The sequence below is a fragment of the Pollicipes pollicipes genome, unplaced genomic scaffold, assembly GCF_011947565.3.
Source record: "Pollicipes pollicipes isolate AB1234 unplaced genomic scaffold, Ppol_2.1 Scaffold_7261;HRSCAF=8764_pilon_pilon_pilon, whole genome shotgun sequence".
Taxonomy (NCBI): domain Eukaryota; kingdom Metazoa; phylum Arthropoda; class Thecostraca; order Pollicipedomorpha; family Pollicipedidae; genus Pollicipes; species Pollicipes pollicipes.
The window spans coordinates 34703390-34730491 of NW_023597054.1; the positions used below are offsets into that span (position 1 = coordinate 34703390).

General features: G+C 53.2%; 3 protein-coding genes across 3 annotated transcripts in view; 2 read left to right on the plus strand and 1 right to left on the minus strand.

Moving 5' to 3' along the window:
* Nucleotides 1-1425: 1425 nt before the first annotated feature.
* LOC119112628 (hydroxymethylglutaryl-CoA synthase, cytoplasmic) lies at nucleotides 1426-15203 on the minus strand. The gene is made up of 10 exons (XM_037236856.1): nucleotides 14999-15203; nucleotides 12890-12986; nucleotides 12456-12599; nucleotides 11834-12160; nucleotides 11043-11201; nucleotides 7493-7652; nucleotides 6937-7107; nucleotides 6477-6603; nucleotides 3799-3904; nucleotides 1426-3340 (listed from the first exon to the last, which is right to left on the minus strand). The coding sequence occupies exons 2-10, from the start codon at nucleotides 12975-12977 to the stop codon at nucleotides 3237-3239; spliced, it is 1386 nt and encodes a 461-aa protein (XP_037092751.1). The 5' UTR covers nucleotides 12978-12986; nucleotides 14999-15203; the 3' UTR covers nucleotides 1426-3236.
* An 816-nt stretch (nucleotides 15204-16019) lies between these two features.
* On the plus strand, nucleotides 16020-20757 carry LOC119111342 (DNA replication complex GINS protein SLD5-like). Its single transcript, XM_037235159.1, has 6 exons — nucleotides 16020-16134; nucleotides 18250-18343; nucleotides 18831-18977; nucleotides 19177-19313; nucleotides 19603-19836; nucleotides 20181-20757. The coding sequence occupies exons 2-6, from the start codon at nucleotides 18251-18253 to the stop codon at nucleotides 20275-20277; spliced, it is 708 nt and encodes a 235-aa protein (XP_037091054.1). The 5' UTR covers nucleotides 16020-16134; nucleotide 18250; the 3' UTR covers nucleotides 20278-20757.
* A 1844-nt stretch (nucleotides 20758-22601) lies between these two features.
* LOC119111343 (membrane progestin receptor gamma) overlaps nucleotides 22602-27102 on the plus strand; it is a 7001-nt gene continuing 2500 nt past the window's right edge. The window contains exons 1-3 of the mRNA XM_037235160.1: nucleotides 22602-22728; nucleotides 26105-26322; nucleotides 26685-27094. Of these exons, the coding sequence (XP_037091055.1) occupies nucleotides 26175-26322; nucleotides 26685-27094 (558 nt within the window). The 5' untranslated portion in view covers nucleotides 22602-22728; nucleotides 26105-26174. The remainder of the gene's footprint in view (nucleotides 22729-26104; nucleotides 26323-26684; nucleotides 27095-27102) is intronic.

Here is a 27102-nt window from a genome sequence, read left to right on the forward strand (position 1 = left end):
TGCCACTCGCATGGCAGGCTGATTACCTCCGCTAGACGAACCAGCACCGCGCCCAGCTGCTGCGGCAGACTGCTGGGGCTGGCGCCGCAGCTTCGGTCCAGTACTGCCACGCCCGGCGCGTGTCGGCCCCACGGCGCGTCCCACCCGTCACACGCTGGCGCGATGCAGATTCGTGCTAAAGAGGCATCCGACCAAGACCGGCTACCAAGAAAAAAGGCCTTCCAGTTCGATGCAAATTTTGTGCTAAATTTCCTTATGCAAGTGGGTCGACAACATGAAATAATGAAAGGCGTACAAAGGAAGCCGTACTTTGGAACGAGCTTGCTATCTGGCCAACCGGACTCGCTTTCCCACCCATCGCCATTGTCATCCATTCATGGGCCTATGACACTCAGATCCACTGATAATGCCAATAAGGGCGACACTTGTATAAGCTGCCATTCCGCCTTATGCTAAGGTGCAAATAACGTGAGGCTTGCAGCGGTGCCAGCCACGAATCATCCGCATTGTACTCTATTATCAGCGTGTCATCTTCAGTTCTGGCCGCGCCCCGTCTCACCGGGGCGTGTACCGCTCCCGCAGCTAAGGCAGTCAGGAGCCAGCTACTTGGCCGCTCTGGCGGAGCCCCCGCCCGAGCGCCCGCGCGCCCCAAGGGGTCTCTGAGCTCAGTAGCGGAGTCTCCTGCAGTGATGGCAGCATTGCCAACTTGTAGGCACCAATTGGACAGCGCTAGCTGAAGGGCTCTAATCGAAATCAAATAAAATAAAAAGAATGAAATGTGCCGATCAGCGAACCTGTTCACTCACCATTTTTGCCGTACTACGGACAGAACGCGCTCACCATGACCTTCAACTCGTTAAAACAATCCAAAAGGTTTGCATAGGTGGCTTTGGGTTCGCAGCACCCACTGAGCATCGCTCGTTGCGTGAGCTCAGAACGCACCACTCTGGTCGTGCCGTCCAGTTCAACGGATGATTATACCTTCGCTTTCTCCAGACAGAAATGCGACGGGGTTCAAGTGCTTCGGCAGTCTGCCGTAATGCCCCGTGTTCAACATTTTGACCCCGCGCGATACCAAATCATTTGCATGTAATGTATCACCACGGAGCCTTAGCCACGCCCCCGAGCAACCTTATCTATCCCGAGTACCGACCACGTTCACGAAAGCTTAAGGGCCGCTGTTCATCTGAATCGGCGCCCGCGTGCAGACAGCGGCCGGCCGGCCGCCGATCACAGCCCCCCACCAGTCAGCACAGCGCAGGGTCGCAGTATCGACCTCCCGGTGATCCCAGTAGGCTGGATGATGTCAGAACGGCCTCAAAAACAGACTGTAATAGACCACAGTCACCTACCACAGACTGTGAAAGGCCACCGGTGACTCGCGGAGGGACCGTCATGCCTGTGTTCAGGACTGCAAACGCAAGCCACCACCACCGTCTGTATTGGCCATCACCGGTACACCATCCGTACGAGACAACTAATTCTGCCAATGGCTTCATAGGTGTGCAATCATACCTGAGCTAAACCTACACAATCCAAGATTCAAGGGACCAACGGACCCATGTGTTGCAATGCGTGCAACGAGGTCAAATACCATCTGGCGCAAAGATATGTGCATGACTCGCGCAATGCTGCGAGCATCGAGGCCTTTCACTTAAAACCTAGTAAACAGATACCAGCAAAAACAGAGCCGACAGGGAAGACAGGTCCGCTTTCCAAACAGCAAGGCATGACCAATAACGCCGAAGGTTACAGCCGTCCGGTATAATACTTGCTAATCGTGACGCGCGCTGCCCACTCCAGGCCTGGCACACGCTATGGTGGCCGAAATCGCAACGGATACCATTTTATGACCGGGCTAAACCTATCCAACCGTGGCTTTTGCTCTTATCTCAAAGCCACGCAGCGATCGCCGTCAACCGCCGCCTCCTTTCGCGGACGGCACGCCCGTCAGCACCTCAGCCACGTTTGGCACAACCCGTCGCCGACACGGCAAGCCGTTTCCGACAGCCGGCCGCGACTCCGGGCACGCTCTAGCCATCGGCTCGCTGCCGAACCGCGTCTCAGTCCGGCAACAGGCACCAACACGGCTCAACAGCGTCCGGCCGTTCAACAACGAAACACGGAATGACAAGCAAACTACACGTACGTGCTTTGGTCTCGGTTGGTGACGGGAGCTATGCGCTTAAACTACGACTGGCACCCTCACAACAGCCCTCGGGAGAAACGATCGCAGGCCGGCACAGGCCCTCTGTCTTCCGAGCACACCCTGGGCTGAATACTGGCACGACGCGCTCCGTTTCCGTACAGATCCGACAGCGCTGAGTATTATGTTGTAAAGTACTGCTAACAACGCGGCAATCGCACCATCAATTATGACAACGGGCAACGCAGCCCCGAATCGCGTCATACTCCAGGAGACAGCGCGACAGGCACGAGGCGGGCCAGTGACTGGCTCAAAATATTACAAAGGCTTGAACAATCGCCGGCTCTCCATGGGGGGAGCACCGTCCGACGGGGGTAACAAGGCCTCTCCCGCACTACTCGCGAACGATCGAGGACGGACAGGCGCAAGACGTGGCCCACAATCGCCAGACACGCGGCAAAATACGCGCAAAAGCCACAGCTTTTGATTGATCGGCCCGGCGTACGCCAACTGGCACCAATCTAAATGGTCCGCTAATTGCAAGACCCCAGACGGATTCGAAAGTTCATCCACATTGCCGGTGACACTCGACGCCATTCCGGTGTTACAAGGACTATACTCCGCTACCGCATATGCCAAAATTATTGTACTGATCAGCTTTCAAAAGCGGGACTCCGCGAAAAAACTGGCGTGTCCCACTTAAACTAGCAAATAGCTGAACCGATGGATGCTTCAGATCCAGATAGTGAAAATTGCATTATATTCCAAAACAGTCGTTACGCTAGATAGTCGGCAGCCATTCAATTATGTGTAACTGCTTTTCTTAAAAGCTGACTCGAAAACTGAATTGGCGTGTTCCTGTTTGATTCGCACGTCCTGACATCACCTGCCACGGGCACCGGTGGCGCCACCTGCACCGGACAGCGCCAGCCTGCAGGCGCCAGGTTGACGCGTGCCAGCCGGGAGCTTATGGCGCTACCTCGCGGCCACGGCACCACCACCAGTAACGAGCACCCCTGGCGCCGGCGGCGCACGTGCGGCGCCGTGCCGGCACGTCACCGCCGTCGCACGGCGCCAGCATGTGACGTCATCACGTGGCGCGGGCGTATTGGCGGCGGTGCTTCTCGTCGATGCCGGTCAGGTAGTAGGTGCCCGGGAAGAGCATGCTTGGGTCGGCCTTGGGCGCGTAGGGAGCTGCGGCACAGGGACGCGCGGTCACACGGTGCCCGCACAGGAGCGGCGGGACGCCAGGCGACCCGCGGCAGCTGTGCGAAGATAGCGAGCGACCGGCGAGTGGTGGTGCTGCAGCATTCAACGAACAAAAAGCACAACGAATCAACAAGTATTTGGTGATCCACAAAATCCCCAACTGGTACAGCGACGCAAGAAATGCGCTGCCGTAGGGAACAAAACACCTCACAGAAAACCTCGCCGAACTTTTTCGTACGTGTGATTTACATCACTTTAACGATATCCATGAAGATTATGGTGCCCTGGAGCAGCGTCTACCGTCAACCCGGTACAAATATTTATCTCATTTAGCAGTCATTGCATCGGACCTAACTGGCTGGTCACACTTGGTCAGTGTCGCAGATCGCCCTGCGCCTCAGCGCGGAGGGCGTACGACCGGCGGCGGCCCATCCGCTACCCACCCAGGTGGTGCGACTGCTCGCGGAGCTGCATCGTGTCGGCGAATGCGGCCGGCTCCACCTTCTGACGCGCCTCCAGGCGGCCAACCACGTCACTGACGCCCGCCAGCTAGAACAGGAGGGCACCGCGTTACCGCCCGCTCCCACACCGCCCAGCCGCTGAGCCCGTGAGAGCGCCCGGCAGGCGGACACGCGGCGCATCCCAACTCCACCCCGGCACCGTCGCTTCAGCACGGAGGCGAGGCGAGGTGTTGCAGCGAAGAGCGAGGCAGAGCCAGCGGCGGAAGATAGACGAAACAGTGGACAGGACCAAGCGGGGAAGGCAGTCGGCTGTGCGCTGGTGACGTCACGGCGGCGCCCGGCCCGCGCGGCGGCGGCGATGCTGCTAAGAAGGCACGGCCACACCACAGCAGGCCTCGGCTTCGCTGGTTCCGCGTCTCGATGGAAGAGACACATCACCAAATGTCCACATCAGATCTGCACGCTGAACCTACAGTCTCCCTTCGCTGGGCTACATGCGTCGACTCGCGCGCCGGCCGACGCTGAGCGGCGCGGGGTTGTCTCGCGCGAGATGCTGGGGACCACTCTGCGCGACACTGCTCGGCGTCGAGGGCGACCCACGGACGTCACATACGTCGCCAACAGGCACAGCCAATCAGGTCGTGTCACACGTCGGCACGACCTATCTCAAATCCGAGGCGAGAGAAAACGCGCGACGAGATCGTCCCGGGATACGAAGTTCAGAGATGACATTTGAGGCGGCCATTGTTATGGCTGAAGCATCCGTTCAACGGAGGAAATTTACACCGCCCGCGCGTTAGACGACCAGGCAGGGCACCGACCGAGCGCCGGCTGTGCCACCCGACGAAGCAGCCATTGTCCAGAGCCGCCAGCGGGCCCCGCTCTCGCCGCCCTCCCGCGGCCGCCGGTGCAGTCGCCGCTCAACAGGCCACAAACAGCATGCACTATGAAGCGGCGCGAAGCCTCATTGTTGACGCAACCTCGCTACACCGTTGTTGGGATCCCGTGCCGACAGACGGGTGCTCGGAGAGAGCAACGCGTAGCTGGCCACGCTTCGGACCCGGCCCGGTAACGACGGAGTCAGGTCAAGCGACGTTCGGCAGAGCATGCTGTATTTCCCCAAAACTGGGACTGAGTGAGTGGAAAAAGGCGGCTACGGAATGCCGAGCAACTGCCTCTTACATACCTACCACGGATAGGAAAATTGGACGGACCGACTCTTCGTTAATTCCATCTGAGAAACTACGTTGAAGAGTGTAAAATTGGTGTTTTCAGTTCAGTCAGACGAATGCAAAGCGATCCTGTGTCCAATTCAAAGCGCTGGATTCTTCGTTTCATGAACAAGAATGCGACGACAGAGATGACTGGCATTGAGTTAGCATGCAGCCTTAGCGCCGACTCCCGGCAGTCCAGACGAGTGGACTGGATGGATATCCACATCATTTGTGTCGTCGTTCATGGTGACCGTAGTTCCAGCCACTGAAACGTGACGTTCGGGACAACACGCTTTGCTGTTGTATCTGCAATTGATAATTTACATATATACGGTAATAATGACCCACTTTCTCCGTCCTTCGGATAAGGAGCCATAAGTTTTCCAAACGGAACATTGGTGTTCCATTGCATTAAGTAAATGTTGACTACTCGCAGTGCTAGATTTTTTCACGCGGAAGAATGAATTCATCACATACGGACGTAGGTGGAAATAAGAGGCTAAAAAAACTACTGAATGTAAGACGCCCTTGATGCCTTTTATGACAGACGTTGGTGGAAATAAGAGGTTAAAAAAACTACTGAATATAAGACGTCCTTGATGCCTTTTCTAGTTAACTGCTTGCCTACGCCAATTTACACATCGTGCATCGGCATTCCGACGGAAGCAACCCAGCACGGGATCAGAGCCCCAGCCGAACCCCCGGGCGCACCGACCACCCGTTTCGACGTTTGCCGCCTGTCACACCGCAGCACGTGCGACCCCGCGCCGCCGTGGGAACCCCTCCAACAGCAGCGGGCGGGCAGGCGGGCGGACGGGACGTTCCGTCCGCCGCCCTTCACTTGACCTAGAGCGGGCGCGGCGGGGCGCGGCGCGACTCGCCGGGTGGCATCCGCCGGGGAACCGGCCCCACCCGGTACCGCTGATGCAAACAAGCCCGGACAAAGGGGCGCCGCACACCGCCGCCGCCACCGCCGCCGCTGTACACAGGACGCGCTATTCGCGGCACCAAGGTCGGCAGTGACAACGGCGGACGGAGGCGGCAGGCCCCGACCCGTCGAGGAGCTCGGCGGCACTCGCGGCCGCCCGTTCTGCATAGCTGCCGTTTCAAGAGCGGGCAGGTATGAGGAAAGGGATATGCAGTTTTTTTTTAATTGATCCGCTGCCAGCGGCTTGTCCCGCCAGTCTCGCTGGTCGTCGTCACACTGCGTGGCCCCGCCCTGGAGCCGCCTTCTGCCACCCATTACTGTCTCTTGGAGCCCATCAGTTCTTGCCCAACAACTTGACAAACACTTTCGACTACGTAGGCTTTCACCCTCTGCGTTCGTGGCGTCTTGGGGTGTTTGTCATTCTCATACCATTTTCCTTGTTATACCCTACATACAGTACAGAAACACACATCGAATAAATTGTAAACGCGTGAGCTGTTCTGAACCGCCAAACTCACCAATGCCTCCAGGCGAGATCCGGATCCATTGGTGGTGGCAATCCGGATCGAAAACAGTGACGACGCCAGTCCAGATCCGTACGAGAAGAGCGCTATCCGACTCCCCGTCAGCTCGTCGGGCTTTTTGCTGAAACCAATCAGCCTGCATTCAACGCCATTTAACGATAGCTATTGCGTAAAGGTGCGAGCGAATCTGTCCACACTCGAGAACGATCACTTATTCCAGTGAACAACATTGGTGAGCTTTGCATCTTTAAAAAGCCACGCGGAAAAGTCCTTGAACACTAACTTAAGCTCCATTGCTCTGCATTGCCACAGTTGTGTTAGCCACGGCTCGGGCGTTCGCTGCTGCTGGAAACTGGAAACTAGCGTGTAACTTGTAACACGAGTGAGAGCGTTGCAAATTACCAGGGCTTTCAGCACATTTTCTAGTAATCAAGAGCAGTGTGAAGGCGCTCACCTGACCAGCAGCGAGACGAGACAGCTGTACAGCGAGGGCGTGTACATGTTGCCCACGTTGGAGGCCAGCAGCAGCGACGGCTTTGTCTTCTGCTCGAACTGCGCCCGGCTTCGCTCCATGAAAGCCTTCTCCACGTCGCGGTCGAAGTAGCTCTCCTCCAGCGTCTTGCTCCTGGGCGCAGCACTCGTTTGACTGAGCGGGGAATCATGCCAGCTCCAGCGGCCGGGTCCATCCTGAGAGTGGCAGTGCCACCCTGGCCGCGCTCGCCTGGGCATCCGGCGCAAAACTGCCGTGATACCAACCAGCACGGATTACGGAATGGGGTGCTCGACGTAACACACGCATCGTTTCCCACGCCTGGCCGCGTCGGTAACCTAGGCGACTTCGGGTCGACGGACAGCCGGCCACTGGGACGTGATCAACACGTCCCAGTTCGCTCCCGTCCACCTCTCGGAGCGTCTCAATCCGCCCCCCCCCTCCCCCCCCCCTCCATGACCTGAGCGCCTCTGCTGTCGCCCGCTGACCACAGCGTCTCACCGCGCTGCGGTTCACTAACCTGAACGCCTCCAGTCCGGGGAACCGCTCGGGCACGGCGGCGGCGTCCGTCTCGAGGAAGTCATTGAAGACCAGTCTGGCCAGCGACTTCTGCACCAGCTTGCCGAACGGCGAGTGGAAGAGAACGGCGTCGAAGGAGTCGACCGTCACTGGACCGCCGCCTGAAAAGAAGGAGTGCGTCAGCTTGTTTCGCCACAGCGCGCCCACTCCAGATATCCAGCCCCACCACCGCCGCAGCACGAAACATTCGGACCATCCAATCTCGACACGGAATACGGGGGGCTTCGTCCATCACACTCATACTTTGGAGCACCGGCGCCAAACGCCGGAAAATGGGCATTGCAAGCATAACACTGCAATGTTGAGTAATAAACAACCTTGGAAGCCGCGGCTCCAGCGCCGGAATGACGCCCTCGACCCCAGCAGTAAATCGTCTGGACGACGCAACGGCCCGTGAACGGATACGCACACATCGAGTGCTCACAAGGCGACTCCATTCCGTGTATTTTCTATCGATTACCGCTTATTTCAGCGCTCCAGAACATGGCCGATCGTAGGTTTATATTTATTCCATTCTGTCCCTTAGAATTGAGCACAGATTCCACTGCACCAATTCGGCAAACACATCCACTTGCGCCGCCATCCATTTCTTGCCCGAGCTGTGACACTACACCCTGGCTTCAACTACGTCATACCATCCGTTTCTTCGGGACTTTCCCAGCACGAGATCGTAGCTCGCTCGCAAACATCCGGTGTTTGCCGCAGAACGGTCGGACAAAAACCGCACGCCTGCTAGGGAATGCAATGGCGCACGCCTGCTAGGGAATCCACCGGCGCGAGGAATTGCTGTGCCTGCTGGCAGCTGCTGTACAAGCAGCTACAGCGCCGGATTGTTGACACGAGGGGAAAACATGGCATGTGATAACAAACCCAAAGGTCAGCCTGCGTGTTAACTTTGTTATGCGTTTTGCTGTGTGTCACATCTGGCTGTCGCGTTTTCTGAGAATACCAGCTCGTGGATAATGCTGCCGGACAAGCCTGATGGTTGCTGCAACTGGACTTCGCTGATCGGGCTACGGGCCGACACTTTGGATATTCCAACAATGGTGTCAAATACAAAACGTTTATAGAGCTTTTGGCCAGACATAACCGTATCGAACTGTGAGGATATCAATGGCAAACCAATACAAAATGCAAACTGATTGCTGTCCGTCAATGGTACCATCGTTGCCGCGTCAACATAAATACATACATGTGTATGAGTGCGATGGCAGCCAGTCTCAGTGAGCACGGCGGCTCTCTAAAGGCGTAAAAGAAAAGAAAATGTTTGATGCTAGTGCTGGAGACATCATTATCCGTCATATCGCAGATCTCACGCATGCAAAATAGCAGCACCTTTAACCACCGCTGCGACAACATCCACAAGGTCGTACCAGCGGCCAGACTTGATGACCCATTCCCCGACTGAGTTTCCCCGCGCGCATGCCTCTAACGGCCCACCGCCTTACGCGCGTTCCGTCCATTTCCGGCGGTCGTGGCCGGCGCGCTGGCGCCCTCCGACCTTGCGGCGCGCCATGGCGCGGGTACGCGGCGCGCGCCGGCCGGTCAGTGAACCCAGCCGAGACGATTACGATCGGGGAAGGCGCGGAATCGCCGCGGCTGCGTCCGCGCCGCTCTGGAGCGGTCACCGCCGGCGGCGACCGGAGAGTAACGGCACGGCCGCACGGCGGGAGGCTGGGGTCGGGAGCGGACTGGTGCCGATCGGGCCCTGGCGAAATCGACTCCGACAGGTCCTTGCCGCTCAGGGGTCGATGGAAGCTCACTCAACGCAGCGCTGTGTCACTTGATATGACCCCGAAATCATTTCAGGAGGATGCGGTGCCAATCTTGAATGACTCTCACTGAGTAGTAATAAAATATCAAATAGATTCCGGTTGTAATGGTGAGAGCCACAGGTTTTATAGGTTGTAACTATAAAGCCACCTTTACGGGGAGCATGGGTGCCTACATGCAAACTTTGGTTTCGTGACCAGAAGTAGACATGTGACATGGTTTATTTGCTGCCCACGTGGCTTGTCTGACTTCAAGCATCTGCCACACGACATATTTGCTGGAGTCCAGTGATTGATGACAAACCTACATAAACGGTTCATCTCTTACTCCACCTAAACAAAATACCAAGTGAAACCACTCCATGACACAACCTGAGCTTGGTTCATTCCAGGTAGGTATCTATGGTGGGTATCCTAGAGCGCAGGGCGACACGCGCAGCCGAAGCAGTGGAGGTCACTTTGTAAGTGTTTACTGCCTGTCTCCAAGTGATAGATGTCACGGGCATTGTGAAGCCGACAGCCATTAGCGAGATCTGACACTAACGACTATAGAGTGAGGCAGACGCCTTCGCCTTTGAATAGTGCCTAAGGTTGCCAGCTTCTAGTATATTGCAATCGCATTGTGTCATAAAGAAAAAACCGCAATACTTTTGGCCAATGGCCCGGACCACGAGGACGGGACATGGCAAAGCATCTATTAATAATCACACTGCTTATGTTAAGTCACTGATTTCAGTTGAAAAATCGCTATCCGCCTTGTCACAGGAGGGGGAAAAAGGAGCCAAACTCGAATCATATGACGCTTTCCTCGCAGCATGACACACTGCAATTGCAAGGTGTTGTTATTCGAGCCAACGAATTGGGAGCCATTTTCCGAAAACAGTCGCAAGAAAAGTTTGCATGCCGGATGTTTCGTTTCTCGAGCAAGGTTGTAGCAAACCTCAAAGGCACAGATGGATCACGCAAAAAGTGTGTTATCTACCGGAAAGCAACGTGCGTCGGTCGCAACATATTGTTTCTGTAGGACGATACGATCCCAGGTCATTCATTCCGGAGGACCCGCTTCCTGTTTTGAGCGACACGACACCCCACAAGGACTGACGCAATAAATAATGACAAGTTATTTTAACGTCGCGAATCCATTAAAGCATGTGTATTCCAAAAGCTGACGACATACTGCAACTACAAAAAAACACCCTCCAGTGTACAGGACCATTACGCCATTATCAATGTTGTTCAGGGTAATTGTACGCTTCTACCAACCCCCTCGCACCACTGGGGCACGGCTGGTTGATAGCAAAGACCAGCGGGCACTAGCTCCCACTAGTGCTGATTTCCCACGGTGTTACGAGGTCAATAATCTAAGCAATTTCTTGAAGTAATCAACCGCATAAGGTAATTCATGGATTTAAACAATCAACAATCACCGATCAAACATAAAGTGGAACTGATCAAGCGATAGGCGATAATGCCTTCCACCTACACAACACGCAAGATTATTTGAAGGACATCCAAATCTGTCCGGGCGAACACACTGGAAGTCCCCCCTCCCCCCCCAAAAAACAAGTAAATCTCGCATGTGCAATATTTGATAGCCCGCTGGAACACTCCTAGTTGAGCAGCCGGCCGACCATGCCGGCGGCTGCGTGACCCCTCCGGACCAGGGAGCGCTGCTGCTTCCCGAGAGCGGTCGCCGCTGGCCGCCGGGAGGGGACCTACCTGGGAGGGCCGCTGCCTTCTGGCGGTAGCGCCCGTAGCACCGGTCCAGCGCGCTCAGGTAGCACTGGATGCTGAGCCGGCCGTCCACCACCGGGTACTCGGAGTTCAGGTCCGGCTTGTAGAAGTCGTATGCGTGCTGCATGTGGCTGGAGCGCAGACCTGCGGACGGCAGCCGGAGCGGGCCGCTCAGCCGGGCACTCCGCGACGAGGCCCACTCTGCACCGCACAGAGCGGGCGCTCCGTGACAAGATCACCTCTGCACCGCACAGAGCGGGCGCTCCGTGGCGAGACCAACTCTGCGCCGCACAGAGCGGGCGCTCCGTAACGAGATCACCTCTGCACCGCACAGAGCGGGCGCTCCGTGACGAGATCACCTCCGCACCGCACAGAGCGGGCGCTCCGTGACGAGACCAACTGCACCGCACAGGGTCGGCTGACGCCGCCGCACATAGTCAGCTGACTGCACAGCATGGCTCCTTGACGCATCCGCACATGCTGCTGACGCTAACGTACTGCCGCCTAGTCAAACTCCCTCGACTCCGACAATATCCCTCATCACCCAAACAGGCCTGCATCGGAGCGAGTTCAGTGCAATGCCGAGTCTGCAGACACGATTCAACTGAAACGACCGGATACAGACACACCTCAGTCAGGTGCAAGCCGCCGGCCGCAGCCAAACAAGCCCTGGCCCAGCGCAAACGACAGCCGGCCCAGGGGCAATCTCAACCACGCCCGCACCGTTTGTCAGACGTACACATCGTGTCGGGGCCGACGGCCGGCCGCCGACTCACCCCGCTCGACCACCAGCGGCGCGTGCGGTCCGACCAGCATGGCGACGGCGCCGGCGCCGCCGGTGGGCCGAGCGCTGCCCGTGGCGTAGACGGCGATGTCGCCGCACACCACCAGCGCCAGCCGGCCGTCCCAGGCCGACGACTCCACCCAGTTGAGCGCGTTGAAGAGCGCCGCCGTGCCGCCGTAGCAGGCGTTGGTCGTGTCGACGCCCTCGATGTCGGCGGCGGCGCTGGCCGGGAACAGCTGCATCAGCACCGACTTCACCGACTTGGACTTGTCCACGAGCGTCTCTGTGCCCACCTCCAGCCGGCCGATCGCCTCGTACGCTGCCGGGGGACGAAGCCCTCAGGACGGCACAGTGCGCTGGCAGGATGGGGCGCGCGCGTTGGGCACAGGCGCGAAACATATGCCCAGGCCACGAAACTCGACCATCGTGAGGTAATCAAGCTAAAGTGGTCTACTGATGCCATGCAAAACGCCGGTTAGGCGAAAAGCAGTCCGAAGAAACAACGTCTGTCTTTCTAGATGCAGCCATGGACTTAAACAGACATCAAATTATCCGCGGAAGCCAAAGGAAATTGGAAATCCTTTGACGTCACGAGGCGGCGTCGGGCGACTCACCAGTGCCAGTTTTCTCCATGAGTTTGTGGACCACTGTCATGCACAGCGAGTTGATGTCCTCCAGATCGGAGCAGAAGCCCATGCGCTTCTGGCCCAGACCGATGGTGTATTTACCGGCGGACGCGCCATCAAACGACTCCAGCTCTGCAACCCGGCTGCAGTTAAAGACTGGTTAAGCTCCCAGCAGATGATGACAGAACAATATGCATGTTAGCAAATACGAATGACATACATGGACTGAAGCAGCTGCCAGCGGGCAAGAGATCCGGCGGCTAAATCTGAGGTTAGCAATGAAACAGTACACCTTGTCTTTAGATACATCAATACAACAGCCAATTCGACGGCATACTTATCGACACATCCACCGCCGTACCTATCCACACGCCCCAGTCATGTAATCCTTTCAATGCCTCGAAATACGTATCATGTATTACCTTCCTGGTCGACATACTGGGACGGGAAATATATTTCAATGGCAGTGATGCCGACATCCGCTGGCCACTGTCCTTGTCCTGACGTCATTGCGACAGTCTGGAACAAACAAGACGGCTGATTTGTTGCGGTCTACACATGACACTTCGCGGCTTCACTGGAAGGACGAGACGCTAAGTCATGACAGACAGGTCAACTATGAACCCAGTGCTCAGGCAGCGCCTGCCGCCGTCTCGTTGGTCGCGAGCCTCTTCGACCACGGCCGCATCTCCGACTGGCGTCGCCGCTGACCTTGAAGACGCGTCACGATCGATGGTGCGTTGGAGACGCAGCGTCGTCGGGACCTGGCACCGCTGACGCCGCGGGGGAGAGGCCCGCCCGGCACGCCCCGCCACCGCTGACATGTTGGGGAGGGGCCTGCTTGCGTCCCCCCCCCCCCCCCAGCTATCGATCACACCAGCCAACTCGCTGCATACGTGTACCCTGCCCCCTCCCTCCCGGCGGTGCAAGGGGCAGCCTAACTGTATTCGGGGTCCCATCGCGGCTGGACCACCCCACACACAACGGCGAACTGCCGCACACGACGTCGACAGAGAGACTCTGTCTATGCGCCCCCAGCAGCACCTCTTATACTACTTTGGAGCCCACCCACAGCACGATCGGCTTGCGACTCGCCGGCGCCACCGCGTCCACGGGTTAACGCATCACCCCTGAGCCATGACTGTTTCCCTATGTTAACACTGTCCCAGGGTGTGATCCATTGCCACATTCGGTCCACCGATACACTAACTCATCCAAGATCCTGCCGACATCTAGCAATGCACTTACACATCATGGAATGACCCCAGACAAACATGTCAATATCAAGACATGACCACAGGCAGCTTGATGTAAAATCAACTTTGGCACAGTAATCATGCCAGATATTGAAGAAATGTCCTGATTTCAGTGCATCTACAGGCATTCCCACAACACAAAACATGCAGCTGCTCACAAACTTTAAATGCTCCAACTCATTTTCACTTAACCTATTGATAGGATAAGTTTTTAGTGAAAAAACTGTGATGAAACTGCCAGTGGAGAATGTAATGCATTTATCAGTATCCACTCAGCTCAGAATATGTATGAACAAATTCTGATGAATGAAGGGCAAAGAACCAGATTTTCAAAGCAATAATGACCTTCCGGCATTGCATAATACAAGCAAATAATTTTCTACTTGCATTGTCATGTTCCTGAGCAAGAGACTCAATCAGGCTCCTCATTACCAAATTGCTTTCAGGTGGTTTTATGGTATGGAAAAGTTTGGACTTGCAGTACATATCTCAATTCTATATCTCCATTTTCCCAGTTTTTGTCTGAGGAATACAGCTAATGCTACTGTCTTATTTAGCAGTATTTCTGAACATTTCTTCTGCCACATTAGAAAAGTTTAGAGCTATCAGTTTGAGAGTATATCATATGACAAATATGATGGTTTTGACAGTTTTGAGTTCAATGTCTTAAATAATTTGGCATGCACACAGCTTTCAAAACATTTTTAACAATGGTTTTCCTTAACTCTTAGCTTTTTCTTAGTATCACATGAAGTTATGGGCTTCGCACAATGATAGGTAGCAGAGGAAGGGCATATTTGATGCATAATGTAGTGGCTGGAAGAAAAGTTAAATGCAGCAATGTTTTAAGCAATTAAGCTTCATATGGATTTCAGGCATTTCACACAAGATTGAAAGTCTTTTTTTAATGCTCTGGTATACAGTATGTTCTGAAAAAACTTTATGGAAAAAGTGCAGCACATCATATAAAAGGCATCATACTTTTCTGAGAAGCATCTGCCACTAAGGCATTGCAAACATTTGTATGCATATAAATTATGAGAAAAACAAGACAAAGACCCAGGAAGCAGAATGAGTGCTTTGGTAATAACACAACTTTTTCATAAAAGTGTCAAGACAGGGGCTAAGTCAACCACATGCAGTTTATAAGAACATGCATCCAGCTAGATTATCGCAAGACCAATCTCAATCTATTTCTTGCTGCAGGGCACCAAATGGTTGCTCGCCCGTTCTCGGTCCCAAACCATTGTCTGGCTTCTTATTGTATCTACACACCCAGTTAGGACGCCTTGGTCGTTCAGCCGGTATGAAGCCTTTCTCCAGCAGACGCTTATAGACTTGGTCCAATTCTGCTGATACGAAGCGGTGCCTTGCTGTAAGCCTGCCAGTACCTAACGTAGCCTGAGTCCAACCCCACAACCTCGTCCCTCAGCGTCCCACGACCTCCTCAGTGCTTCACCTAACCATTACCGGCACGAATACCTCACACGCGCGCCGGCTTCCGCTAATATACGGGGCCTCCAACCTGAAACACACGGTCATGGTCAAGGCTTTCACTGTGTTACGCAATTGTTTGGCAGCACCGCAAAGTACTCCTACTAAACGACCGCCTTCTACGGTACTTGTTCTGCCCGACAAACAAGCAGGACACTTTCCCTCTTGGATCACGCAGTAGATCAGCGCAGGAGATATCGTTCAAGTACTGTAGGATTGAAATCCGATGAAAGAGTTCTTTATCATTAAACCGAGGCATGACGGCGCTCTTTAGGCATAAGTCAGGCAAATGATGAGTGCAAGTGATACATAATGTGCTCAAACGATTTTGGACCGATATTATGACCGCATACAATCAACGAAAGGAAAATAAATATCAACTAACGTAGCCCTTGAAACAATTTTAGAATAAATCATGTAGAATGTGTTGTGCGAAAAATGAAGCAAAAATGTCATGCAGCTTCAAAGTCGCCAGAAATTTTATCAGAGAAATCAGTTCTGTTGGCTTCTGTTAATCTGATCACGCTCTTGTTTTCAGGTTTTCGACAAATCTCTGAAGGGTACACAACCACCAAAGGAAACTACGTCATTCTGCCTACGGGTGGGAGCTACCAAATTTCAAGCGACTGAAACTCTGGTATAGAATTGCAAAATCGCCCCACTGCAGCGCTGCATAAAAGTAATCGGCCTGAAATATCATATGTGGTCTATTTTAGCAATAATCTAAATAAATATTTACGCGAACCTGATGATTTTACCGATAATTTATTCCGTATCTTGGGATTTTTTTCTCTCCGCTTTCCAATCATCGAAATCCCGCGCGCTAAATTTGTAATATATGTGGATTTCTGCGTGGGCTACGCATCGCGATAAAGCATAAACTACGGTGTTGTCACGCACTGCGGCTCGCTGCGCAGGTAATGCGCGTAACTAATGGGGGCGGAATGCCTTTCAAGAGCCTCGACTCTTGCGTTATAGAAGAAAGCAGCCGTAGAACCGTTTTAAAGTTGCCAGATGAGTCATGTACTCCTTTAATACTCTAGTTACTAGGTTTTATGTGCATGTCAATAGCATTGGTTTTTTGTGCTCCGTTGAGTGCTCATCAAATATTCCCAGATGCCCATTCCTAATGTTTACGTGAAGTTAGCGCGTGTAACCTAGAGGACATGTGCATCAATTTTGGGCCAATCCAAATCGTGTAAAATGCTCAACTTTTATCTACTTGAAAAGTGTTCTGTGATAGTTTTGCTTGAAATTGCAATTGTAGCATCCAAAGTGTTCATACATGGGCTCTGTGCACTTAAGTAAGCTGTCAGCTCACTAAACTTGGACTTGCTGAGTGACATGCATGTGCTGGAATTGTTGCTTTTGTTCCTAAATCCAATTTGTTCTATTTTTAATTTCTTCCATTTTGCCTGAGTTTACTCAAACTCAAATTTTGACCTCTGCCATAGGAATAAGGGGCCAGCAGGCAATGGGATATGTTCACACACAACATGTGCCTAAACAACAGAAGCAAGTTACACACATTGACATTTTTAGACATTGTACAAGCACAATGGAAGTAGAATGAGGTAAAGGGTGGATAGCATTGAAGTTGAAAAGCATTTTAAGTTCCACTCATTTTCAAGAGGTAGTTTTGCTACAGTCCTCAAAACATATGCACCACTGGACAACAAATTACTAAATTTTCTGCACCAACCTAAGCAGGTGCATGTCAGACTCAGTTCATGCCAAATAGCTCTAGAATTCTGCTTTACAACACTGCTCTGAGGCATCTTCACTTAAAGTTACAATGAATGCATACTTTTTCCTGGAGGCACTGCTTCTATGCTCTGAAATTTTTGGTGGTGAGTGCCAAACCTAGCAGATTGTGATATGCTGCATATATGCCGTGAAACTTTTGTTTCGATGAGGTCACCATCAGCGTTCTGGTGTAACATGGATTTTTAGCTGTCTGGCTGTGGGAAAATATGTCCTTGCACTGGCATGTAGTGATGATGTACATAGTGACGTGTATTGAAGCCTGTTTCAAAATTTCTGTTAGGATGCAACTTTGTGATCTTGTAAGACATGTGGCACAAAACCCCTGCATTTGCCAATGACTGACAGCTTTAGCTATCTACTTCTTGACTTATATCTGAATTGGCCTTCAACATGACACTGGAATCACACCATTCATGACCCTTTATTTGTGCAATGCAAGGCTGTTACATTCCAACACTTCAAACTAGAATCACTGCATTCTTGATCTGGGAGAGATGTCAAATTAGTTGTCAAGCACCACTGTTACAGGTTCTCAGGACGAGTGTCATATTAATCTTGAGTCATATTTAGGGGTCTATTGGGTGCTAGCCAACAAGGATCAACCAAAATTTGGTTTTGCAGCATTTTTGTAGCATGTTAAACCCCCTTCTGCAGTCCTGTTTGATAAAAGGTTGGAGACAAAAGTATGTGTTGAGTTGGGAAGAGAAACCATCCTTGTGTGCCTTTCATGAGTATGTCAAGCTTTACATCTTGAACCTGGCAATTAAACTAGTAAGGAGTGCATAATCCAGTGACCCAGACACTTGTCAGACTGGGAAAAAGCACCCATCTTGTGCTGTGATTTAGTCTCAAGTACTGCATGGACAGGAATACTTCTGTGAGCCCCCACCCCCACCCCCACCCACATTCACACCCACACCCACACCCCACACCCACATCCACACCCACACCACCACCACCACCACCATCCTCACCACCACCCCAACTGACTCACACCACTTGACTCTTAGCGCGGTCGCTGCCATCGGCTGCAAGCCATTCCTATCAAGGGCAACTTGTGCTCACACGTCCTGCCTTTTCACCGCGCCCTATGGCACCGCATCTAAGCGACTACAATGGCGTCGGAACCAGAGTCCACTCACAATTATGCTATGCCACCCGGAGTATAGTCAAACCAACCCCACTGGCTGTGATTGAAAGTTTTAATCGATTCCGTCGGAGCGAAATCAAGCGCAGGCATGTCTATGACACGCCTTTGTCTGCAGGATGGCATCGATGGAAGACGATGAAATAATTGACGGCAGTGGCGATGAGCAAGAAGATATAACACCAGCGGATATCCTTCAGAGGTTGAGACAGGTTCGTCTCAAAAGGCATCCATGTTCACACGCAGTGGCACCATCGCCTAGTTTTACTTTGAAAACAAGTCGTCATATGGGCTTCTAGTGACTTTCCCCCCCCCCCCCTTATTTTCCCCCAGTGATATTGCCGACCTGGTGAAGCCGGCTGGCGCACAGTGACGTCGAGATGCTTGTTGCCTGGTCTGGTCTTAATGTGCCAATGTCGGCAGAATGGCGTCGTATAACCTGGTTATTGACCGCAATGGTATAGCTTGTGCTCGGCTTCAGGGGTCCCTGCGACAAGGGGCGTAAGGTTTGTGGGCGCTAAGTGACGAATGATTGGGCTACAGTGCTGTAAATCCAGTCTTAATCTGCTGTCAGGGTGATCTCGCAGTTTCCACTGTTTCTCTGGGACGTTCACAGGCTCGGCAGATGTGCCGCATTGTGGGTTCGATGTACGTGACATCTTCCATCATAATAGTAGGTCTTCACCTGCACTGTTTCAGTCGTGGATAGACGAGCGGATGTGTCCCGAGCTGTTGGAATACGACGGCGATGTCGTGGACTGCATGCTGGACCAGATCCATCAGATGGAGGCCAACCTGAAGCGGGTCAGCAAGACGGATTTCAAAATATCCATCCACAAAATGGAGGTGAGCGAGAGGTGGCACGGAAACATGACCTCGTCAGTCATTGCCACTACCCAGCCGTGATATGACGGTGACAAAGGGCGATTTATGCACATCACGCACCAGTGCTCGGCGGATTTGAGGACGATGACGACTGTCAGCCGGGTCAGCCGCCTTGGTGCGGGGACGCGGGCGGCGCACTGATGTGTCCGCCGCCGGCCAGGTGGACCGGATCCGGTACCTGATCGCCAGCTACCTGCGCTGCCGACTGCAGAAGATCGAGCTCTACCACCGCCACCTGCTGGCCAGTGAAGAGCTGCGCCGCCGCCTGTCACCCGAGGAGCTCAAGTTCGCCACAGAGTCAGTGCCGTCATCATGACTCACGCCCGTGTCGCACCGGCAGGGTTAGCCTGGATAACGTGTTTTCTGATGCATACGTAGAGCATGTAAGACTCAGTTTGCTAAGTCATCAATTCAGCTGTTATCGATGGGTTTACCTTCGCTATCCGCTGACCCGGCACCCGCAACGCCAAACGACGTAGTGAGCACGGCCCGATGGGGCAGCTCGGCCGGAAGTGCTCATCCCCACGCCCTGAGAGCACCAGCAGCGGCTCGCCGGCTCCCTCACGCCGTGGCCTGGTGGGCGCAGGTTCCAGGCGGGCCAGGAGAGCCACTTCCAGGAGGTGGCGCTGCAGCACATGCCGTCGAGCGGCGCGTCAGCCTCGCAGCCCGAGTCGGGCTCGGAGCCGGCGCCCAGCGCCGAGGGCAGCCGACTGGGCGCGGCCGAGGCCACGGTGGCGCCCAGCCTCGACGCGCACGTCTACCTGCGGGCCGACGTCGACTGCGTCGGCGTGCTCATCGCCGACGAGGCCGGCGACTCCAGGTCTGTGGATCGGAGAGATGGGGGTGAGAGGGGCGGCGTGCGGCTCCGGGATATTGCAGGGGAGCTGGACAGCAGCGGAAGGCTGGTACGGCAGGTGACAAGCTATTGTAGTTGTGTAACACCGGGAGATGCAATAAACGCGCAATACCATGCTAGTCAAGGCTTTTGTGAATGGTAGAGGCCGATTTATTGCATCACCACCGGCCAAGCCGGTGTGACCAGACGCGATGCACGGACCAGACCAGAACAGACGGGACCAGTGTGATGTCTGCGGACGCCCCGCGCCTCGCTTACCGAAGGGCCTGCGGTCCTCCATGGCGTCACTACATCTGTTGCTGTTCCAGGACGGAGGAGCTGGACCTGGTGAAGGGCTCGCAGTACCTGTTGCGATACGAACCCATCTCCAAGCTGCTGCACAAAGGCGACGTGCACCTCATCTGACCCGGGCGGGACGCCGCTCAGGCGCCGCGTGTGGCGGCGGTCGACTAGCCCTGCGACGATGCGCCGGGTGCCGGTGGCGCCGATCCGCCGGACTGTGCCGGCTGAACTCGTGTGCCATGGTCCGTAATGCCTACCGACGGCATTGGGACTGGATAGAACAGTGTGCGTTGCCTGTCAATACTGTGTCTCGTATCAACGACGTTCAAGGGTTCAAGAGTTGTGCCCGGAGCGTGAAGGATCTCCGTCGACACGAGGATGAGCGGGGTTGACTTGCCACCTGCGACATAGGGAACTACACCCGACTTCAGCGCCAGAGGCACCGCCGATAAGACCTTGGCCTGACACGGCGGCTGTCTGTTCCACGTCCGCCTGTCAGCCCCGAGCACGGACCCAGCCACCGCTGGGATCGCTAGGGTCGCGTCAACATGGAGTGTGTAGTTACCCGCCTGACTCCGCGGAGTGTGGGAAAAATTCAGGACCTCTTGGTATCTGACGGACTGCGCGTCGGGAACGCCAGTTGGGCAGCTTTCATCAGGGGCGACAAATGAGATGCCGGCCGGGAGGCTGTAGTTCCTCACTCGATCGCCAAGCTACGGGCGGGGACCGTGCCTGGCGGGTGTGTGCCTGAATGGGTCGGCAGGCTGTCTGTACGCGAAATTTTATCGCCTCACGATGTTCGACAGCGTACCTGGGATATGTCTTGACAGACAAAACGGATCGTATTGCTCGGTAGCATGGTTCTGTGTGCAGGAAGCGGCGCTTGAAATGGTCGCACTGGCGTATGGTTGTTACTGCATACTATAGGAGCAACCGAAGCCACATTGATTTCATAGATAGTTAAGATCAGGACGATTTAAGATGGAAAGTATGGCCCCAAAGGCCAAAAAATTCCATTGGAGTCATGTTTGGGGAGCGTCGTCCCATCAGTATTCTTGAGAATTGTTGCAGTTCGTCCCTTTTCTCAACGCGGAACACCACTCAACTTCGTTAAATCTAACATTGAATAGCTCTGGCAGAACGCTAAGGCTGGTCGCAGGGCTGGTCGCTGCGCTGCGAGATGAAACGATAAGGATCACCACATGCAATCGCGAGTGAATCTTGGGAAGAATTTGGGACGCGCAAAATGTAACCACCAACCGTCAGATTAGTAGATCCAAGCAGTCGCCATATCAGGGAACAATGGACTGAGTCGGACTGTGAGCCCGAGGAGCGGCGGAAAGCGCACAGGACAGGATCGAAACGTATTCGAAGCCACCGACATCGGAAATACCGCGCAATCTGCAACAGACGTCGCAGGATACTATATGGCGTTGATGTTGACATTCTTTGGTGGGATCCAGACCCTCGAACACGTTTTTGGGGCGCGGAGGCATAATTTTTAAGAGGGGGTGGGGTGGGGGGTAAATTTGAGATCATCGGGTGTACCTAGGCGCGCATTCAAGGAAACGGAACGTGGTGCTCGGAGGTGGTTGAAAAAACAGAGGTCCGCGCCAGTTGATCTGGGATCAGGGGGGCTCTCAAGGTTGTCAGTGTGTGTATGACGTGGCCGTCCATGACGGCAGTAACCACCGCCAGTACCAGATGTGTCTGGATGTCAATAGTCTCATCACCCTACATAGGATCCAGACAGGCAGGCCCACGACAGCCAGGGCCACGCCCTCTCGATCCTGCCCAGCAGCACCGACCCAGTACCAGACACTCGCGCTGGGTGTAACGACTGGGAGGGAAGGTTACATGGCACGGATTTTCACAATAAGAGATTTCATTCACCCCCTCAAATGAAATATACAGAACGCACGCTTTTAACGGCTTCCCATGCGAAATGTCACTGTTAGGTCAGTTTGCTCCCCACATTCCAGTATGACCCTTTCAATTCTGATCACCCGTCTCTCAGACGTAGTGACACCCATGATTTCCGGCACCGCAGAACCCATTTCTCACGCCGTTCAGTATTAATATTGTTCCTGAATGATCAGAAATGGAATACTCCCGACGAACCGCAGTTTTTCTTAGCGACAGCTGCCCCTTTGTTGTGTGGGTCGGGTCAAGTTGTCGTAGAAGAATTTTATGTTATAGTGACGTCAAATACTAATATTTGAAATTAATAAATAATAACTAATTTTATAACAAAAACATTAAAAAACTATGGAAAGCAAAAACCTATATGCAATGATCACAAAAAGTGCAATAGGTATTTGATAGTATTTACATTGTATGATATCATGTTTTGATCTTCAACAAATGCCTTGTCATAAGGAACGTTCATGGAGGTCACCAATTGACAGCTCTGACGCGTAGTAGAACGAGTTTGCCTCGTTTGTTTGTTTTGATTGAATAATATCGGGGCCAGCACGTGGAGAAGGGGTGGGTTGTTATTGATCAGGGTAACGGCCTTTGTCGTTTGCGGGGTTAAGACATTGGCTTGTGCTGTGGATCTGGGGACTGGCAAGGGTGAGTTGTTTGCTGTGGAGGTATAATGTCTTGGCGAATTGAGAAGCGTATGAACGGAACGCCTGCACTCTTGGAAGTATTTTTGACTGCTTTTCAAGATGTGCCCGATGATACTGGTACCTGCTCGGACGTGCCAGATCTATGAGCCTGACTTGAAGGTTTTAGTGAGTTGTTACGCCATATTTCATCCAAGTTAAGAGTTACATCTGGTCTTTGTCCTATCTCCATATCTATCACTACCCATTCTTGGTAAGCTTTGTGCATCATGTCATTGGAGCTGTATTGTAGCTGTAGCCACACCATGGCAGTGTAGCTGTATTGTAGCTCATGGGGGATGAGGAAGGGGCCATCCATAGGTAGTGTAATTAATTTTCAGGCATTTTCAACCCCCCTCCCCCCTCTATACATGGTCATGCACTGATTGCACTAGGTGAAAAGTGAGAACCCTCCTCCCCTGGCTGGGTGATAGTTTTTAGAGATTCAGGATGACTTGCTTCATACTGGAAGGTAATGTTATGCTGTCCATGCCCATCTCTGCCTTATGCTTTGGTATTGATCAGTTCATGAAATCACCTCTGCCCTCCATGCACAACATAATTTATGGATCAGTCTGAATAACTAAATTTCTAAAGTGCTGCTACTTGATGTTTTTATCTTCAAATTGCAGATAATGTATCATCACTGGCAGGGCAGACAAGTTCTTTAGAACCAGCAGCAGAGCACAGACATGGTTCACCATTTCTTCCATGCCAACAATTAACACAAAGGTGTCAGGCATGGCTGGCCAGAGAGACTTGGCCCAGCTTACAACATGCACCTTAGCCTCCCAACTAGATGGAGAATCCCCCCCAGCCCATGATATCTTGCCTTGCTGATGATGAATCCAAGCAACCCAAAAATCAAGGAAATGATACAATAATGTGTTAAATTATCCAAGTGCACAGTTTCATGGTTTTGCATAACTGCAGCTACTGGATAACAAAAAAATAAGAAAGACATGTTTCTTGTGGCAAAAAGGTGCAAAGGATCCTTGCCATCTTGGGTAAAACTGTGATGGCTATTGCCACCAGAACAGGGGTTGGTTGGTATGATGTGCCCTTTTGCCAAGTTCAGACTGTATGTGTCAGAGTCAGAATTTCAGTAATGGGGAATTCTCTGTGGCTCTTTCTTGAAGCATGTTGAGTTATCTAGTGTGATGACCTATTGCATTAGGTCAAATAGAGTTACAATATTATTTGTTGTTTATCATTTGTAAGGGAATGGTTGCTCCACCCATTTTTATGCCACTTTTGAGATTTGGCCTTGCATAACTTGGGCTTTGGTTTATTATTTTACCAATGTAATGGCTCAGAACATATTTAAATAAGTCTAGTGTGCATACTGCAAGCAATGTATGTGTGTTCAGCAAGGCGCCAGCCGCGGTCTTGAACCGTTGTTTGGGAAGCTGTGGTCGTTTACACGAGACAAGCCAGCCAGCCTGCTGTCCCCCTCCCCTGATGTTACCATCCGGTTATGGGGATGCCCCCGTTGGGGCAGTGGGAGAAGAAGTCAAAGGACATGTATGGGTGGGGGGGGGGCTCAAATTGACCCCCTGAGGGCTTTTCCGGAAGTTTCCGAACGGCGCGGCGTGGTCGCGGCAAATTTTGCATAGCTGCAGGCAATTTAATAGCGAATCGTTTGGTATCAAACACTTAAATGTACCTTATAAGGTCGCTGACCTATAGCAGGTCAAAGTCAGGCCATAGTTTCAGTGAAGTCAATTTCTAGGGAATCATTTAATCTGATGCAACAATGGAGTTTTGACGAGGCCATACATATCCGGGATGCTTTCAGAGGCAACTCAAATATTGATTGAGCAAACCACATTGACCTAAGGTCGGTATGAAGGTCAGACCAAGGTCAAAACCAATCTGTTTATTACTCCAGGGCTTGCAGTATGGGACAGTTTTCTGGTGCTTATTTCTAATTCATTGATAGCAGCAACCACATTATACATCTTCCATGGTTCTCATAGAGGTCATTATAGGGTCATTGACCTGAATGACTCGGTTTAACCTTTTGTTTTGAAAATATACTACCTAGCATAATCTTGTTGCTTATTCAAATGCAAAACTCAGCAGTCTGGTATGATTTTGGTTGCCATGACCTTCAAAGGTCAAACAAGATCACTGACCTTAAATGAGCCTGTGACCTTTTGATTGGGAAACAGTTATGTAGGTTTGGGGGGCATTTTGGAGACCAACTTAGAATTTGACCTTGTTTGACCTTTTTGACCCGAACATCGTGACCTAGGAGCCTTAAACTCTGACCAGGGTGAGTTCACATACAGGTCAACACACCCTAAAAATTTGGTGTTTCTAGCTCTATTAGTTCCCGAGATTTTCAGGGGGCCAAATTCACCCACCCACCCAAGCGAAGGGTATCCAGCCGGCCACCCGGGCGCGTGTTAAGCGGAGCGAAAAGGAAAGGGAACAAGTGGGATGAATTCAAGTAAAAAGGACAAAAGTCAAATGTAAGAGTCTAATGAGCAGTCGCCAAAATGTATCACGGTCAAGGGGCTCCTGTAGAGCTTAGAGCGAAGAAGTTGAAATTACCCTCCGCCGACCACGAATATGTATGTATCCAATGTTGCTTCCTTAACGTTGTGTAACCAGTGTGCTCTGATATGTTGAGGGTCGATAACTTAACATAAGTACTCTGAACTCGTAATGCCGAAAAAAACCGGGAAATGAAGCGGTCCTTGGTTATATCCAAAACCATCATCATTGCTTTGGTTTGCAAGGTAGCTAGTCAGACATTGATTATTGACTGTGCAAATTTCGCCCAACCAAAGCAAACGAACCACGGACGCAGAGTTCGGCAAAAGCCAGAACGATCTTGTAACGGATTAGAGTGCAACTATGTGGTGACTATTTGACATGCTACACTTATTGCCGTGATATGTATCCAAAAATCAGCACTGCACCATCCATGTCCAGCTGTACAATCTGTTTCTCCGGTCGAACGTCGCTCACACTGAATTAATCGAGACATCTGGACAGCCAAAGCTAGCCCGTGCGTCCCGTTGACAGATTGCTGTGGTGGTTGTTGGGCTTAGGGGCTTGTCGTCCATCGATGTGCAGATTTCCCCAAAGATGGCAGATACGGTCCTTGAGCGCAGATTACTGCCCGGGCCGCGCTCAGTCCAGGCATGTGGCGCTCATATCTCACCATATTTGTCGAGGCGCGTAAACATGTGTCGCTAAACCACGATTGGACCATCAGCCGGTCCTGTCGTTCCGGGGAGCCGATAACGACGTCGGTATCGAGCGGTCCGGGGCCGGAGCCTCACGCGCGTTGTCGCGCGGGTCATGTATCGAGCCGGCGCCACTTTCAGTCGTAACGACGTTGGGCGCGTGAGTGAGCGCGCGCCGCGCCGGCCCCGCCGCCGTCCGCCGCCGCCGGCCATGCTGAGGTACAGCGTCATCGAGCGGCTGACGCAGACGTCCAGCGTCATCCAGCAGTACATGAAACGGCGCTCCGATGATGACGCCGGCGCGCGCAAGATTCGCCTGCTGAGCGTGCACGAGGTGGCCGACGTGCACAAGGAGCCGGGTGAGCCACGAGAGGTCCGCCTCCCTCCCCTTCCCCTCTTTGCCCCTCTCTAGCGACCTGACCGACCTGAGGTCGGTCGCCATCCACGCCCCAGTGACCCTAACCCCATTGCGGGCGCGGTCGGCGTGCGCTCGTCCCGCACGTCACGGCCGTGCCCGGGCTGCACGGCGCACAAGGCGTGGATGTTTGTCGTGGCGCCTGTGATTCATACCGTCATCGATGTCTGGCTGGTCCAAATTGCAGTGGAACCGTGCTGTGGACGCGGCCGGCGGCGGCTCGTGTTTGCTGTAGTCCACGGTGCTATCGGTGGCAATATCGCCGCCTCGGTCCGCGCCGGTGTCACAGCCCCGGCCGTCCGGCAGGCATCATCAGCGGCTACGTGCCGCACGGGTCGCCCTGGGTCTGCGTGCGCGGCCTCTTCCTGGCCACCAACGAGACCATCAACTTTTGGACGCACTTCCTGCCGTCGCTCTACTTCATCTGGAAGCTGGCTGAACTACGGCACTCGCTCGACTTCTCCGACTCGTACACCTGGCCCTACATCTGCTACATGCTGACCACCTGCGTGTACCCGTTCGTCTCGTGTGTGGCGCACGCCTTCAGCTCCATGTCCGTCAGGGCGGCCCACGTCGGCTTCTTCATCGACTACGCTGCCATCAGCATCTTCAGCTACGGTGTGGGCGTGTTGTACCGCAGCTACTGCTTTCCGAAGGACCTCCTGGGCACCGTCTATAGCGACTACTTCATCCACGTCTGCTTCGTCAACACGATCGTCTGCAC

Excerpts from the sequence above, each read along its gene's own strand:
- LOC119112628 (XM_037236856.1), bottom strand. The coding sequence starts at position 12,977 with ATGACGTCAGGACAAGGACAGTGGCCAGCGGATGTCGGCATCACTGCC. Across the intron at positions 7,108-7,492 it reads CCCGGACTGGAGGCGTTCAG|GAGCAAGACGCTGGAGGAGA; the intron begins GTTAGTGAACCG and ends TGCTGCGCCCAG. Across the intron at positions 3,341-3,798 it reads CGAGCAGTCGCACCACCTGG|CTCCCTACGCGCCCAAGGCC; the intron begins GTGGGTAGCGGA and ends CCTGTGCCGCAG.
- LOC119111342 (XM_037235159.1), top strand. The coding sequence starts at position 18,251 with ATGGCATCGATGGAAGACGATGAAATAATTGACGGCAGTGGCGATGAG. Across the intron at positions 18,978-19,176 it reads TATCCATCCACAAAATGGAG|GTGGACCGGATCCGGTACCT; the intron begins GTGAGCGAGAGG and ends GCCGCCGGCCAG. Across the intron at positions 19,837-20,180 it reads GACGAGGCCGGCGACTCCAG|GACGGAGGAGCTGGACCTGG; the intron begins GTCTGTGGATCG and ends TTGCTGTTCCAG.